Source organism: Cibotium barometz, chromosome 62 (assembly GCF_041138505.1).
Source record: "Cibotium barometz isolate CiBa-2024 chromosome 62, ASM4113850v1, whole genome shotgun sequence".
Classification (NCBI taxonomy): domain Eukaryota; kingdom Viridiplantae; phylum Streptophyta; class Polypodiopsida; order Cyatheales; family Cibotiaceae; genus Cibotium; species Cibotium barometz.
This window is the reverse complement of record NC_141107.1, coordinates 32,037,312-32,054,599: the sequence shown is the minus strand read 5'-3', so window position 1 is coordinate 32,054,599 and position 17,288 is coordinate 32,037,312. Positions and strand designations below refer to the sequence as shown.

Here is a 17,288-nt window from a genome sequence, read left to right as displayed (position 1 = left end):
TACCAACATCAGTGCTGGAGAGTTCCTGCCAACTGTTGCCATCTACTGGCAAGCTATCCACCATCTGGTCCTGGAAAGCCTGTACCTGCAGCGTATCCACACTTCAAGGGGCCATTAACAGACTGCCACTCATCACAAACCTGAGGACCTGGGAGAGAGAGTGCTGAAAGCTTGTAAACTCCATTCTCCGCTCCGCCTTCCCAAACCACTCGGCCTGTTGCTTTGTCCCGGAGAGCAACAAAATGCTCATCAAACTCCACCCGTACGCCAGTCTTGCAAACCTGATGCACTGACAACAGATGAAAACCAAGTGCCGGAACATACAACACCTGGGAGGAATGCTTCCCCCCTCTGCCATCGGGAACGATCTCCATCCTACTCTCACTGTGAATTGGGATAGTGGATGTATCCCCAGTAAGAATGTGACCAGAAAGCCTGCAAAGATCCTGTAAACCGGAACGGGAAGGAGTCATGTGCCTGGAAGCACCACTATCTAGAATCCACTCCCGAGTATCCGTTGCGGAGAGTCCTCCAATCTCCTCCCTGCCTAAAGAAAATGAAACATTCGTGTCCACCACCTCCAGGTGCACAAAAGCCGGAGTCTTCATGATTACTGCTGAGGAATCTTCTCCCTTCTCGGTCTTCCGCTTGGGACACTGCCTCCAATAGTGGCCTTTCTCGCCACAATCATTACAGGTCCTCTCTGCCTTTAGTTTCTCGCGGTCAGTAACGGACTTCTTCTCAGAAGACTTCTCCGACGAAGCCTTCCCTTTGCCCGTGTTACAGCCTTTCGATCGTTGGCCAGTTAAGGCCTCCGAACCTCCACCCTGAGGAGGGTTCGTGAATTGTTCTTCCTGGTCCAGGACCATGGGCACAAGCTCCTCCCACGTGATGGTGCTGAGCCTGCCACCCACTGGTAATCAAAGATGAGTAAAATGCTGAGTACTGAGAGGGCAAGTGCAACAGCAATGTTATGTCCATGTCCTCTGACGATATCTCCTTCCCAGCTTGAAGAACTTCCTGCTGAAGAGCGTGCAGCTTGTTAATATGCTCCCGCATCGTCGACGACTTTGCAGGGTTCAATGCTTCCAAGGAAATCCTCTTCATGGGCGATACCCTGTTGTAAAGAGAGGCCAAATGCTACCATATACCTCTGGCCAGCGTCATATGCTTTACATGATTGATCACCTTCGGTGTGCAGTTGAGAAAGATAAACGAACGGACCCTAGCGTTGACACGATCCCACATCTATGTCTGAGCCTCCCGGTCCTTTCGGATCGACGGTAACTCCCCTTCCTCAACTTCCGGCCGTGGAACTCCAACAATGACGAAATCAGCTAGATCGCAAGACTCCAGAACAGATTCCATCATAACCTTCCATATGCCGTAGTTGCTCCCGTCCAACTAACGGTCCACCGGGAACGTGGGGAGAGTCAGGATCTTCACATGCCTCTCGGCCATCTCAAACAGATTTGCCATTGCGGGGATGTACTCTGAAAAGGGTGGGTGGGTGGGAACAAAGAAGAACTAATACCTGCAAGTGGCTGTCCAACAAATCAGCCCACTGTCCTCTTGCTTCTCCTCTTCCCGAACAGTCCCAAACAGTCCACCAATCAACCACACAACAGTCCCCCTCTTGCTCACACAAATCCCAAGAACTATCTAGAGCCTAGGCTCTAATACCATGTCAGAATACGCAACGGAGATGATGACCAGATCTAGGAACACGAGAGCAAATACGCATGCAGAAAAATACAGCACAAGAGAGAGAGATATAGGCGTGTAACTCTGCTCTATATACACAAGAAGATCCCGAAGTATGATACAAAAATGGTATGGGGACTGGGGGCCTATTTATATGCCCCCCTATCAGCAGTCGGCCTGCTGTAGGGCAGCCGACTGGACACAAGAATCCTCCACGATTGAATAATCACAGTCGGCCAGCATCAAAATGGATCGGCCAGCATCAAAATGGGTCGGCCAGCATCAGAAGGGTCCCACGACTCATGCAGTGCAGTCGGCCATGTCACAGATGTAGTCAGCCAGGCTCAGGGTCCTCCTGCCACTACTAGACTGCCTCCCATGCCACAGAAAAAATAGGAAACATAGGGGAAAAATGCGGGGAGTGGGGAAAGATGGGAAAACACCTCATAAGGGCGGGCACACCCACAACAAAGGCCCTGGTGTATAAAACCAGACAGGAGATGACTTCTAACATCTCCAAGAATTGATCAAGGACAGTATCGAGTTCTCATCAGTTGTTTGGTTTGGTTGACCTACTCCTGATTGGACATGTGTTTCGCAGTCAACTTATTGAGTTCTTTCTCATCCAAACCCCGTCAGCAGCTACATTGGCGGTGTGCTCTCAGAGTTCTTCAGTACTTGCGTGGTACTCTAGACTTTGGTATCTTCTATGGACAAGGATGCACTCTTTTTGGATGGTCTGATTCAGGTTGGGCTGGAGATCCAGATAATCGGCATTCGACCACCGGTTGTGTTTTTCACTTGGGTCTGGAGCTATTTCATGGAGCAGTAAAAAGCAGCCTATTGTGGCGCTTTCCTCTACAGAGGCAAAGTATCGTGCAGTTTGTTATGCTGCATGTGAGGCGATTTGGTTGCGGAGATTATTGGGGGAGCTTGGTTGTCCTCCTAGCGGATCTACTCTTCTTTGGTGTGACAATTAGAGTTGCATCGCCATCGCCAAGAACCCTGTGTTTCATGCTCGTACGAAACACATTGAGATACAATATCACTATGTTCATGAACGGGTTCTTGCTGGAGATTTGCATTTGGAGTATTGTTCTTCAGCAGAGAATGTAGCAGATTTGTTCACCATGTCGGTTTCTCAGGCCTCCTTGGCTTCTCCTCATCTTCGGTTTCTCGGAGTATGTTCAGCATCTAGTGCTGAGAGGGAATGTTAGCACATTTATCCCCAGTTTCGGCTCATATTTGGTGTCCCCTTTAGGTCCCTTTTCATGGCCCTTGGTTATGGGCTGGCCACCCTATTTTTGTACGTTTCTTTGGAATTTTTCCCAGGTCCAGTATTTTTCCCAATCAACCAGCTGATCCATGTCTAGTCAGCCAGCCCCTCTTACCTATTCTTATAGTCTAGTCTTTCCTTTTGCTCCCTCACTTATGAGACTCTTCATGTCTCTTGCTTGGGACTGTATCACTTCAGTATATTCAGCATAGTTGCTTCATCTCTCTATCTCTCTCTTGCACTCTCTCTAAGCACACTCTACTGCTTGTTTGCTTCCACTCTATGCACTCATTCCAAATTGAGTATCATTCAAATTGAGTATATTGCAAGGAAAACTAACCCAATTGCAAATGCTCTTAGAAAAGAGAGATTACTTCAGTCATTTCCACTATTCATCCCACTTTGTTAAGCCTCAAGGAGATTTTTCTTTATGACATGCAACACTTGTACGCACATTTGGAAGAAATGCAATGGATGCAAGTGCTTGAAGCCACTCGACCATGTCATTTTACAATGGATGCACGTACTTGAGGCTGCTGGACCATGTCATTTTACAATTCACGATGGTTGGCTCTTGTACAAAGATAGCATGTGTACTTAAGTCTCATAGGGCTGCCTTTCTCCGTGTCATGCATGATGCTATCACGGGCAGTCATCAATGCATGAACAGAACATTGGAGAAACTTGCGTGGCATTTTTATCAACCAAAGACGCAGAGCGACATGTTCGCATATGCCACCCATTGTTCGATTTGCCAAAAGGTGAAAGTACCTCACGGCAAGCAAGCAAGGCTCTTGCACCCTCCGCAAATTCCAGATGGTTCTTACCAAAATATTGTTGTAGCATTTGCGGTAGGTCTCCCTCCTAGAGTACAAGAAGTAGGAATACAACTTGCTTAACTATCGTCACTAAAGTTAGTTATGCTAATTCCTTGCCAGACCAAAGTGGCTACTGAAAAAGTAGCCCGGTTATTCATTCGACATTGGTATCCTATTTGTGATCTGCCATAGACCATCATTTTGAATAGAGATGCTAAACTTACTCACATATTTTGAGTCTTCTTTTCAATAACTTTGATAATAAATTGCAATTTTCAAGTGCATTTCACCCACAACACAAACGGATGGTTGAACAAAGATTTATAATCAGTTGACTTTTGACATCCTCAAGTGCTAAATGAACCACCACCAAGGTAAGTGGAAACTTTTTTTGCCTTCAGTACAAGCCGTGTTAAATGACTCTTTTCCTCCTCTATTTGCAAGACACCTTACAAGATGGCAACAAGGACCATTTCCAAGCTTTCCACAACCAACAAGATGACCGAGTCTTTCATATGCTGAGTCTTTCATATGCTAGGTCCACTCTGCTTTCATGTAGAATAACAACCACTCTACATCACAATTTCCACTGGTATTTCACTGGGCCACTCCACTTTCACGTCATAGACATGGAATTTCATACAAATTTAATGGGATTTTCACATAAATTACGCATGGAATTTCACTAAACCAATCCAAAACAGATATAATTCTCCGGGAACGTGTGAAACTGCCCTGCTGAGCGTTTCTCTTACAAGACCATTGTGGTCACAGCAAAAAAGTTCTGAGCCTGTCCATATCAACCTCGCAAACTACACTGTGTTGAAACCGCAAATGTCTTCCCTAGTATTTCTCTCAACACAACGCATTTTTCACTCGTCAAAATCAGCCAATAATCATCAAATAACCAAATAGACAAGCCCTTGTGTGCATAGAACTCTTCTCAATCCCTCTAGTGACTCACCGTCGCTCTTAGCTGCTGATCTGAATACTTGGGATCTAGATTGAGGCGGAAATGAGCTTCAGCGGTTTCTACAAATTTGGCGTTGGCTGTTTCTTTCAGTAGTTTGATGGCCGCATCCGGGGAGTAGTCCTGCTTGTGCATGCGAACATTCTGTATCTCCAAAAACCTTTTGGAGCGCCTCTGAACACAAAATCTCAATGTAAGTCTTCATGAGTCCAGAACATAAGGTGCCAGCGAAGCCTTTCTTAGTTCTAATTGAACTCCAACTTCTATATGTCAAGTCATCATGATATAGAACAAAAACAGCAATTCGTGCATGCCAATGGCCAAGAATTTCAAAGCAGAAAGAGGTGCAAACATGGTAGTAAGCCATGAGTAGAACTTGCAAAAAGCTTCCCAGACAGAACATTTAAGGCTGGCGTAAAGTTTTTCAAAATTCATTTTCAAAGGCATTGAGCAGAAGAATGGTTGAATTTTAGGTAAATAGAGTTCAAAGTAAGGCTGAGAGAAAACACAACGGCCATAATCCAGTGCAGAGATGCGAGCTATGACACAGGATTCCCATGGTAAACCATGGTCATTACAGTACAAAAATGTGAGCTCCAACTTGGCCATTACGATTACAGTACAGTACATGAAAAGCAAGAGCTTCAACTTCAGATGAAACAATATCACGGTAACAAATCTCCCATTACAGAGCAGAAAAGTGAAGCTACGATAGATACATTCAAAATGAAAAGGTGTCTGGTGTGAAAAACATGTGAAAACATGATGAAAGATAGGTGCTTACTTGATCTCTTATGAGAGGGAGAGCAGCTTTGCCCTTCTTTGGCTTGGGAGGGGGTGTTGTTAGAGGGGCAGTGGTGTCACTGACTTCTTCATCTTCTTCTACTTCATCTTCTAGGTTTGGGAAAAGCTCTGTTACTGCGCGGAGGCGGGCGAAGTCCCTGCAGTCGGGCCCTGCAGAGAGCGGCCTGGCATAGAGTACATGCCTGGCACATGGCGTAGCCCAAAGGGTAGGCGCAACGGGGCGCGATGAACCAGACGGAGCTAATCCTGTAGGACCGGCTATGGCAAGGCTCGAGAAGTCGCGCAGACAGGGAGCCGTGCAGGAAGGCATTGGTAATGGAAGGGTTCCTTTTCCCGTTTGCTGTGTAAAATCAACCCCCTCTCACGAGAGACCACCCTGAGTCCTATGTGGATAACGTTCCTCTTACAAACCACCTTTGCTTACCACACATTTGGGTTCTACCTTGGGTTTAAGGGGGACGCTTGGTAGAATGGAATGCTTTGGGTATTGCAATGAGGATTGGTACTGAAATTACATGCCATAACTCCCTTCCAAGGAGTGGGTAGATTTTTTTTTTTTTGTATTACAACGAGGATTAGAACTGAAATTACATGCCATCACTTCCCTCCCAATGGAGTGGATTAGTCAACATAAGGTCAACCCCCGACCGCAATGGACACTACCAACATGCCCCGCTCGTGATCATGAAGCCAACCCCCATAAGCTTTCTTTGAGATGTAGATATTTTGATATTGTTCTAAAGTATGAGCTTTCTTTTATAAAGAGTGAGAGGAAGAAATGTGATGTTTTCCACTTTGCATTAGTTCTCACATATGCCCAACATGCTTAGGAACTCTTTGCTTGGGGAATGAGAGTAATTCTTGGAAAAACATATATGTTCCAAGTTAATTTAAAAGTGAGGGGTGTATTATGTCCTTGCTATGTAGCTTGAAGAAGATAATAGTTTCTTATTAACATTAATGGGTAGTTTTGTTAGCTTGCACTTGGTTTTGTTAGCTTGCACTTGGTTTTGTTTGAACTCTTATCTCCTTCATAATAATAGAAGCTTCAAATAGTTGTTTGCCCTTGACATCCTTTGATGTTGAAGGATCAACTAATTGCTTTCCCTTGGCCTCATTTGAGATTGGAGCATGCACTTTCACTTTTTAAGAGGTTATAGCTCTTTTGGCTTCTTTAGTAGTTGCTTTCACATCTACTTGTATAAGTGTGGAAATTTTAATTTGATTTGGTTCTCTTGGCTTTCGGCTTCCTGTTAGGTGGTAATAATTGCTCCATAATCCCTAGTTTGTGTGCCATCCAAAAGGATGTTTATATCCAAGAGAAGGTGGGGTATGAGCTAGGAGTGGGGTCTATATTGGAAATTAATGCTCCACCCTTATCATTATTATTGTGTAAGTAATGGATTACTCTATTTTGTAAGGCCCTCTAAATGAGGAGAAGCCACTTTGTGTTAAGCATGCTTAGATGCCTGATAAACATTAGGATTTCCATAGGTGGTGGTGGCCGGATGGTTAGGAGAACGCTTATATAGATGTGACACCATGCCAAATAGAATGATGCATGTGATGTGGCAGAGACTAGTAGACCACCCTCAAGGATAGAAGGAGATTTTCCTAGGGATACATTGTGTCCTAGGATTACGTGGCATACCAAATGCATGCAACCGAACCACTTTAAATGCTATGTTGCGACCTACACTCTCTTGATTAGTCTAATATTATCCCATTCACATGACATGATGGACTTGGTCCATGTGGAGTGAATTGATTACCACACCAATCATATGGTGGCCAATGGAGTATCGTTTGAGTTGTGCAATCTCTCTCTCTCTCTCTCTCTCTCTCTCTCTCTCTCTCTCTCTCTCTCTCTCTCTCTCTCTCTCTCTCTCTCTCTCTCTCAGCATGCTAGATGGTTTAAGAGAATTCTTATGTAGATGTGGTCGGATGGTTAGGAGGATTCTTATGTAGATGTGGTCGGATGGTTAGGAGGATTCTTATGTAGATGTGGCACCATGGTGAATAGAATGATGTGTGCAATGCACCAGACTAACATACTGCCCTCAATGGTTAGATGCATGCGATGCGCCAAACTAGTAGACCTCCCTCATGGATAGAAGGATGATGCATATTGAATAAAATGATGCATATTGAATAGAATGATGCATGCGATGCACCAAACTAGTAGACCTCCCTCAAGGATAGAAGGAGATCTTCCTAGGGATACAGTGTGTCACGCCAAACTGGTAGACCACCCTCAAGGATAAAAGGAGATCTTCCTAGGGGTACAATGTGTCCTAGGATTACGAGGCATCCCAAACACGTGCAACTAGACTACTTTGAATGCTATGCCAAGACCTACAATCTCTTTATTAGTCTAATATTGTCCCATTCATGTGATATGATCGGTTTGGTCCATGTGGACCAAATTGATTGCCACACTGATCGTAGGGTGGCCAATAGAGTATCATTTGACTTGTACAATCTTTCTCTCTTGAGCTTTGTCACATCTCTCTCTCTCTCTCTCTCTCTCTCTCTCTCTCTCTCTCTCATTGCTCTTTTGATCTGATATTCAGCTATCTTCTTAGATGGAGAAGGTATACCATATAGTGTGATGTTAACTACGTAAATGAATTCGTTAACTATATTAAGAATTTTTTTCGTGTTTCGGGGCTTGTTCGCATGTTGTAAGGTTTTTGCAAACATCCCAAGAGAGTGTCAGGTTGAACTATTTTTGTTCGATTTTTAGGTTTTCTACACAACAACAATAGTATTTGGTGAGAGAGAAGGTGTCGTCATCCTCGACATCACATCTTTGAGTTCATCTTCGATAGCTTCAACAACATCATCAACATTATCATTGATTTCTGTATTCCTGCTAAGTATCATTTTCACACTACACTCTTTAATTTTTCATACACCTACAAGTTCAGATGCAATTGTGTGGCATTTGCCTCCACACTTCCCACAAGATGGGATGGCAAGGATGTACAAGCACATGCATTAGTGGTACTTTCAATGAAAAGGGGCATTACTCCTCATATTGGCATTGAGGCATGCCCTATCTCACTAGCACAATAGCACAATATAGATACTTTGGATGGTGATACAAGTTCAGATGCAATTGTGTGGCATTTACCTCCATACTTCCCACAACAGAACAAGCTAGATGGGATGGCAAGATGTACAAGCACATGCATTAGTGGCACTTTCAATGAAAAGGGGCATTACTCCTTATATTTGCTCATGTAAAATTGTGAAGCATGCTTGGGATACACTTACTGCACTTTACCAGGTGTGTAACAAGGCACAAACGGCCTACTTGAGCAAGTAGTTTTAGAGTCTGAGCATATGAATGAAGGAGATTAATGGATGAATTCCTCAAAAGGATTAAAGATCTCATGGAGCAGTTAGCATGTATTGATGACACCTATCTAGACAATTCTTTGGTATCTACTATTCTCATAGCTCTATCGGATTCATACCAGGGTTTTGCATCTACTTCGGTTCATGAGATGAAGGGTAACCCCAATGCCCTTACTTTTTATGAGCTGGTTGTAGTTCTCTTGCAAGAAGAGCAATCTCCGCAAAACCAAACTAGTACGCACGTGGGAGATCACACATTTGTTGCTAGTCAAAACAATAAAGGAAAAGCCTTTTCCTCAAGGTGGCTATAAGCCATGTAGAATCAGTCCAATCTTCTGGAAAGGATGTCGAGAAGGGGGGTGCTAAGCTTAAGAAGAAAGGAGAATGCAACTACTATTGGAAGCCAGAAGCCATTCCATTGCATCAATGAATCCAAAAAAGGCATGAGAAGGAAAAGAAGACATAGCCATGCCATTACATCAATGAATACGAAAAAAAATATTGGAGAAGGAAAAGAAGAAAGACTTGGGCATGGTTGTGGTGACTGATGCATTGGTGCCAAGTGCTGAAAAGGAGGAGTCAGTGGACTATGTGTAGGATGACTGGGCATTCATTATGCACTATAGTTTATGATCCTTTTATCCATGGCATATGCATGTCAATGCACCAGAACAACATGTCTGCTACTTCGATAGTGGTGCTAGCAAGCACATTACTTCTCAGCATGATTTATTTTCCTCACTTGAGTCTGCTCCTCAAGGAGGAATAGTTACATGTGCAAATAACTCCTCGTATTTATCCAGTAAAAGAAGATTGGTAAGGTTGTTCTCACTACTACAAATGTTGGGACAATCACTCTCTTGTTTATGCTAGGGCATCAAAAAGAACTTGTTGTCAGTCTCTACCATTGCTAGGGCAGGTTTAGTGGTCATATTTATTAATGAGACAGGTGTACATTATGAGACACAAATCTGTGGCATGCCCACTTTTGTCACACTTGAATTTGGTAGTTTCTTGCACCTTAGAAGGCAAGAGATGGTGTCAGAGTTGCCAAAACTTGAGGCCCCCGTTCAACATGTATGTGAGGGGCACATTTTGGGAAAGATGCAATGAGAATCATTCCTAAAAGATGGATTGGTTAGGGCTATTATTTATAGCTTATATATAGTGATTTTTGTGGTCCCATGAGAACACCATTGATCAGGGGATATCTCTACATTGTGACTTTTATTGATGACTACTTCGGTCACACCTAGGTGTAGGTTTTTACATGCTTCATACACGTTGTTTCTATGGTTCAAAATGTGTCTACACCCTTCGTACAGATCGCGGGGGGGAGTATATGTGAAAGGATTTTCATGTATATATGGCTAAAAGAGGCATAAAACATTAATGCACAGTGCCTCATACACCTCAACAAAATGGTGTGGCTAAGAGGAAGATTAGATCTCTCATGAAGATGGCACGTTGCATGGTTAAAGGCCAAGATTTACCTCATGTTTTTTGGTTGGAGTGTCACTGTCCAATCAAGACCGGACACTTCAGTGGTTCTAGACCACCTAGTTGGCTCCTAAAGAGAGACGACTAACTCAACTATGCCCAAAGCGACAAGCCAACGCTTAGCATTGAGCCACCAGTCTGCACATGCTCAGGGGAGTTAACTATGACTATGCGCGGGTTAGTTCCCAATTCCTTCATGCTTCCTGATGGTAGTTAACACGAAGCCCAAGCCAATATATACAAGTAGCGCAAAGTAGATAGAATTACGCAATACAGAGTAGTAACAAGAGAGATGACCAACCCAGAAGACATTATTTCAACATTAGCTCAGACTCTCTAGCATACATTACTCTAGCATCCTCTTATATCCGAAAATTCCCTTTTGCTCCTTACATCCATTTGGGTACTACCCACTTACAAGAAATCATTTGGGCTGATTGGCTTCGAGCACTTGGCGATCACGGTGGACATTGCATCAATAGAGAAGCCCACCTTTTCTTGCTAGCATTCTAATTTTTTTTGGATCCAGATTGTGTCTCCATCTCTGGACTATGTTGCCTAAATGCTTCATGGCTAGTTCCACCCTCCTTCCTCTGGCTCGTCGAGCTAAGCGGTAGTGCCCCCTCATACAAAGTGAATTGTCCGTTGTTGGTTGTACCTGGGCTTGTTAGATATCCGTAACGCCGCTACGGGCATTACCACAGGAGGGGACGGCCTCTACAAGTGTTAGATATCCGTAACGCCGCTACGGGCGTTACCATAGGAGGGGACGGCCTCTGGCTCACCACCCAGCCATAGAGGAAGAATGAGGATTGCCCCTCATCGCCCAGGCTATATAGTGTGTGGCCTACCGTCCACACTAGCTTGGCCGCCCATGACTCCGCATGGGCGTCCTCTCCCACTGAACCCCGGACATGGCCATCCGATCTGCCGTCGGTCCACAGGCATTACAGCCTACGTGACAGGGCTCGTAGGCTCTTTTTCGACTGCTAAAGCATGGGCCCTTTTTTAACATTTTCCTTAGCCCCGTTCTCTCCCTTATAAATTGCACTTCAATGGGCCGTGCATTCAAATACTTAAATATGGAATTCGACAAGCAATATAAGAGGGGAGGCATATTAGATATATTGGATACATTAAATATAATATATATATACACATATATTAAATAATTTAGATGCATGGACCAACCCCTATCAACCACCCCCCACACACACACATAATTGTAATACTTTGGATAATTTAGATAATATTGAATATAATAAATATATCCAAAGTGACACAAGTGGTAGTCGAGACTCAGCCCCTAGCGGCCTCACATAGGGGAGTTAACCCTCATTAGGGTTGGCTAATTGCTAGGTTTCGACCAACCCTTGCATAGCCTTCTTTCTCTTTTTCTCACCCTCTCTTTTGTGCAAGGAAGCATGTTTGTTTTGGTTAACATCTTTGGTGCCTCTAGTAGGGAATGCATTTAGCTTAGGGTCCTCCCCATACTATCACTTGCTAGAGCCTTGATCTGCCTAGTTGGAATGCCAATCCATTGGTAGGAGTATGTTTTGATATGCATGTTTGTTGGTTTGATCTTGTTTTTCTTCAACTAATGGATTTCAATGGAGCATGAGGAGCAGGGGGACTACATTCAACTAATGGATTTCAATGGAGCAAGAGGAGCTTGGGAAGCTACATCAAAAGCGAGAGCTACAAGTAAGTGCCCTAATCTAGCTCTTGAGTCCATTGATTTCTTGTTTCCTTTAAAATTAGCTAAAAAACTACCTAAGTAGCTTAATCTTATAAATAATCTTAGGTTATTAGGTTTATAGGTTTAATTAAACATTCTAGGCATTATTGGATAGCTTGGGGTTAGCCTAAGCCATCCCACGAAAAGAAAACATACAGCCAAAATCATAGAGAATCCCAGAGGAGAAACTGGGCGCATTTAGTTTCGGCCAGTTTCTCTGAGAAGTGAATGGCTGTTTGCTTCTCAGACATGAATGGCCATTCGCTTCTCGTGAATGGCCATTCACTTATTAGACGTACGACCGTACACTTTTTCGCCACAACAGTTTGTCTCTCCTGGCCAGATCCTCCCAAATCTGCCTTATCAATGAGAGCAATGAGCATTAAAAAGGAATAAAGTGCATTAAAGGGAGCATAAAGAGCATTTAAAAGGAGTAGAAAGAGGGTACAATTGTACTATCAAGGGAATATCAAAGGATAGGTGTCAAGGGACACGTCATTATATGGCACATTCAGGAGACCTGCTAGTCCTTGAAAGTGATATGTCTGTACCTTTACAGACATACAGCCATACCTTATAAAGTGAACTGTGCCATTTCATCCTCCCTAGCCTCACATAAACAATGGCAACAATGACTATAAAATTACATGAAATACTAATAATAGCTTAATCCAGAGTATGCACAGCGTCAGGTAAAAAAACCCGGCAGCATTTCATGATATTTTTTTAGAGTCACCCTCAATACAAGATGATTCATGAATTTATAAGAGCTCAAGATATGGATCCTTCTGAGGCGACCGATTCTCCCTTGTTGTTCTGGAAATTCCCTCAGTGCCTTGTTTTTGCCATCTCTGCACACGATCGGCTGCCTTGCCTCTCACATGTTTAACCATTCTCCTACTATGTTTGGCTTTGGCTGCATCTTTTTGGTCTTCTCGGCATTCTAGAAAATCTCCCACCCAGCGAGTAACTCTTCCACGTATTTTTTTACCAGTCACCTTCAATGTGTTGCTAATATAAAGGTAATTAATACCTTAATATTATAACCTTTCTTTTAAAAAAAATTGGCTGTTTATATTAAGAAGTTAGAAAGAGACAGGTTACAACATGTTGAGAACTCTAATGAGACCAGTGACTATGCACATGACATACAGTTCCGCAAGCCCTGAGCTTGCCTTTGACTTATTAATTGAGAAGTTTCTCTAGCTGTGAAACCAGCTTTTCTCTCTTTTTGTGAGTGTGACTTTCAAAAGGCATAGAGTGCTTTGATGAGCAACACATCCTTGGAGATGACGGCCTCTCTCATCTTTCACAATTCCTGAATTTGCTATGTTATCTGATCCACTTGCTTTCCTTGAGCTTTTTCCTGCAGCAGCCGATGAAGCTTGGAGTCCATGTCTTTCAACCTTGTTTGTATGCATCTTTCACCTACATGAATCAAGTTCTCTTTCGGCCTGAAATTGTTAGTATGCATACTATTAAAAATGGAATCAAGTCTATTTAACCATAAGTACCATAACATTTCGGTTCTCAGGACAGCCCATAGTTCCAAGGTGCACTCGATGCCTTCTCCAAGTAACAAGTTTTTCTAGCCAAGGGTGTAGTAGCCATTCCATAGCTGAATGCATTTGGCCAATGACTCAAAACATTTCTTTGCAGTAGGGCAATGCATGAAAATGTGCAGGTCATCCTCCACCTCCTTGCATCTATGGCACTTCCCATCCCCTATGTTAAGTTTGAAGGCTTTAAGCTAGGTCCAAATAGCTTTGCACATGACCAACCAAGCTAGGCATACTTTTTTTGGTTCCACATACTTATTCCATAGCTTGTTAAACAAAAAATACCATTGCACTCTGTCTAGAAGGATTCCCTATCTCTTGTTTAGTGTGCAATGGATAGGATCCGTCCTCTGTTTGGGGGGAATAGGGAGAAGTCCTTTTTGATTCTTCCATTGGAAAGCTTTGTTCACTGCCATATCTTTAATCGAAAGCAGCCAAGTGTCCGATTGGTGTCATAATCTGATTCTTATCCCAATAAGGTCTAATTTTGCATCTGAGACATTATAATCTCTAATCAGATCAGCTCTGGACATCCAAGCATTGATGTCTCTGTCCCAAATATCCCACCAACAGCATATTCCTTTCCTGTGCATTCTCAAAGCCGCTTTAGCTTGGGCATTATCAATTGGGGGGAGGGGAATGCTTGGCCACCAGATAGAGTCTCTCCCGTGTACCCCCATGTGTAACTAGGCTTCTCAGACAAGATAAGGTCAGTCTTGATAGCATTCCAGGCGGACCAAAGCGAATGGACCAATTGGTTGCCAACCGATCTCACCAAGTATTTGCTCGCCATAATTGTGAGCGAGGGGAGCTTCTTCCACTTGGGGAATTGTTTAAGCTGGAATTGTTCCAGCTTTCTAGTGATCAACCAGGCCCAGTCTTCAGAGGGGTAGAGAAAGCTTCTTAGCACCCACGTGGAAGCCATTCTATTAGCTAGATTGGACATGTCTTTGATTCCAAGGCCCCCTTTACCTGTATCCAAACAGCACCATTCCCACTTGACTTTAGGGATTTTCCTAATCCAGGGGTCCCCCCCATAGATAGTTTCTGCAAAGCCTTATGAACTGCAGTAGATCAGAGTCTGGCGGTCTCTAGCAGCTAAGAAAGTAGATGATAGAAGGGATAATGAAGTGGTTAATTACCATCTTTCTACCCCCAAGTTTAGATGCATTTTCTGCCATCTGGTAAGTTTCTCTTCCACCTTGTTTAGCACCCACATCCATCTTTGCTTTAGGGTGACCTTGAATCCCATGGGAATGCCCAATAATCTAAAAATTACTCCCTCTTCTAGGACTTTGCAGCCAGCCTGAATTAGCCAATCAGGAGGCTTGTCACAATAAGGGACCTGATACTTATTTTTTAATGGTTAATGATTGAGCCAAAAGCCCTGCAGCAGTAAATGTCCAAGCAAAAGCACTTTATGCTTATCTCAGTATTGGCAACCATGTCATTAGTATCATCAGCACAAACATTTGGGTGCATAGCTGTTTATTGTTGGGTAGAGAGATATCATTCATTTCCCCTTTGTCCATCCTATCAGCCAGTTCAGACCATCTGCAGCAATAGCATAGAGGAGGGGTGCTAGAGGGCAGCCTTGTCTGATAGATTTGGTCAGGGAGAACGCATCAGAGAGCACACCATTGACGTTCACCCTACCCAAAAAGAGAACTCACCATCTGGATGAAGTGCTGACCTGCACCCATGTGTTTAAGGGATTCTAGAACATAATGCCAATCAAGCCTATCATAGGCTTTGTCAAAGTCAATTTTGAAGAAGATGTAGTCCTGTTCAGATTCTTATGCATACTCCATACCCTCCCACAAGGTGATAATGGCATCCAGAATGTACCTTCCTTTGATGAATCCCTTCTACTCCTGTCTGATCCAATTCTTAAGATGACTAGTCAATCTCAGCGCAAGGGCCTTGGCAAATATTTTGTAGGCACACATAGTCATTCTTCTCCCCTGCACCCATATGTTTAAGGGATTCTAGAACATAATGCCAATCGAGCCTATCATAGGGTTTGTCAAAGTCAATTTTGAAGAAGATGTAGTCCTGTTCAGATTCTTCTGCATACTCCATACCCTCCCACAAGGTGATAATGGCATCCAGAATGTACCTTCCTTTGATGAATCCCTTCTGCTCCTGTCTGATCCAATTCTTTAGATGACTAGTCAGTCTCAGTGCAAGGGCCTTGGCAAATATTTTGTAGGCACGCACAGTTTAACATGGTAATTGGTCTCCAATTGCTCAAGTCATTCTTCTCCCCTTTCTTATGGATAAGTTTTATCCACCCTTCATTGATCGGGCGAGGCAATGCCCCAAAAGAGACAGCCTCCTGCCACACCGCCAGTAAGGGAGACAACAAGAGATCCTTGAACGTCTTGTAGAATTGAGCGAGCATGCCATCAATCCCCAGGCTTTTCCTCACCTTTAGGTAGTCTATGGCCTTGCCAATCTCTTCCTTGGAGATATTGTTTTCTAGCTCTTTAGCAAGTGTGTCAGGTTTGGTTGGCTTCCTGGCCTCCCCTATGAGAGCTATGCATTTGAGTTGGTCACCCCTCCCCCTTTACTAAATATATTGTTAAAGTACTGGAAGACTCTTGATCTTTTCCCTTCCTCAGAGGTGTTATCCAGATAGTTGGGATCATGCAGTGTAGGGATTGCATCCTTACATTGTTTGACTTTTAGTATTTTGAACATCTCAGGAGTGGGAAGGTCAGCTTTTCCAGCCCACCAATCTTTAAAGAAAAGAAGGGCCTTCTCTTCTCTCCTAATTTTAGCCCTAGTGCCAAGAACGGCTTCTTGAATAGCCGCATCTTCCTTATTGGCTGCATTTTCCAGTTCTTTGAGTTTCAAATATAGCATATATCTCTTCTATTTTTCCTGATTCTGGTTACCTCTTTCCTAATGCAGATCAAAAGAGCTTGGGTAGATTTGATGGCCAAACTTCAAGCCCTCACCGGGGTAATGCCACAGCTGAAGAATTTAGTCCAGATTCTTTTGACTTCCTCCTGAACAATAGGAATTTTGAACAGGGCAGGATCCGTGTGGAACCATTGATTAGAGACCTTGTTGTGGCTTGATCAATCAACAATTGGGGTGGCTTCACCACTCAACAATCTTCTCTCATTGGTTGTTGGTAATGTACAATGTACTGGTTGTTTGGAAGGCAAAAAACTACATGTACCTATGTCCAATGTAATGTTAGGTTGCTAGAGGAGGCTTTATCATTGGTAGCTAATGAGTAGTGCCTCAATTAATAAGAATTATCTAGTGTCTACAATTTGAGATGGTCTTCAGTATTTTCTAATGGTGGGGGGTAGGATGGAGAAGCTTAGCTCTCTAGTGCACATAGCATTTGTAAGTGTTGTAGCAACGTTTGTTGGGGTGGCATTCTTTCTTTGGTTTTGTTTTTACAAGCAATGTGTGACTTCTTACATTTATGGTCACATGTGATATGAATGAGTGGTGGTTAGTTGAATGATGAATATCACTATGCCTTGAGTTCCCTCACCCATGCTCTTATTATATTGCAAAAACAAGGATATCCATA

The 17,288-nt window shown here is 43.3% G+C and overlaps 1 protein-coding gene across 1 annotated transcript in view; it reads right to left on the bottom strand.

The window, feature by feature from the left end:
• LOC147604367 (uncharacterized) overlaps positions 1-6,112 on the bottom strand; it is a 71,926-nt gene extending 65,814 nt beyond the window's left edge. The window contains exons 1-2 of the mRNA XM_086795709.1: positions 5,553-6,112; positions 4,763-4,942 (exon numbers count right to left, since the gene is read on the bottom strand). Of these exons, the coding sequence (XP_086651835.1) occupies positions 4,763-4,942; positions 5,553-5,882 (510 nt within the window). The 5' untranslated portion in view covers positions 5,883-6,112. The remainder of the gene's footprint in view (positions 1-4,762; positions 4,943-5,552) is intronic.
• Positions 6,113-17,288: the final 11,176 nt, after the last annotated feature.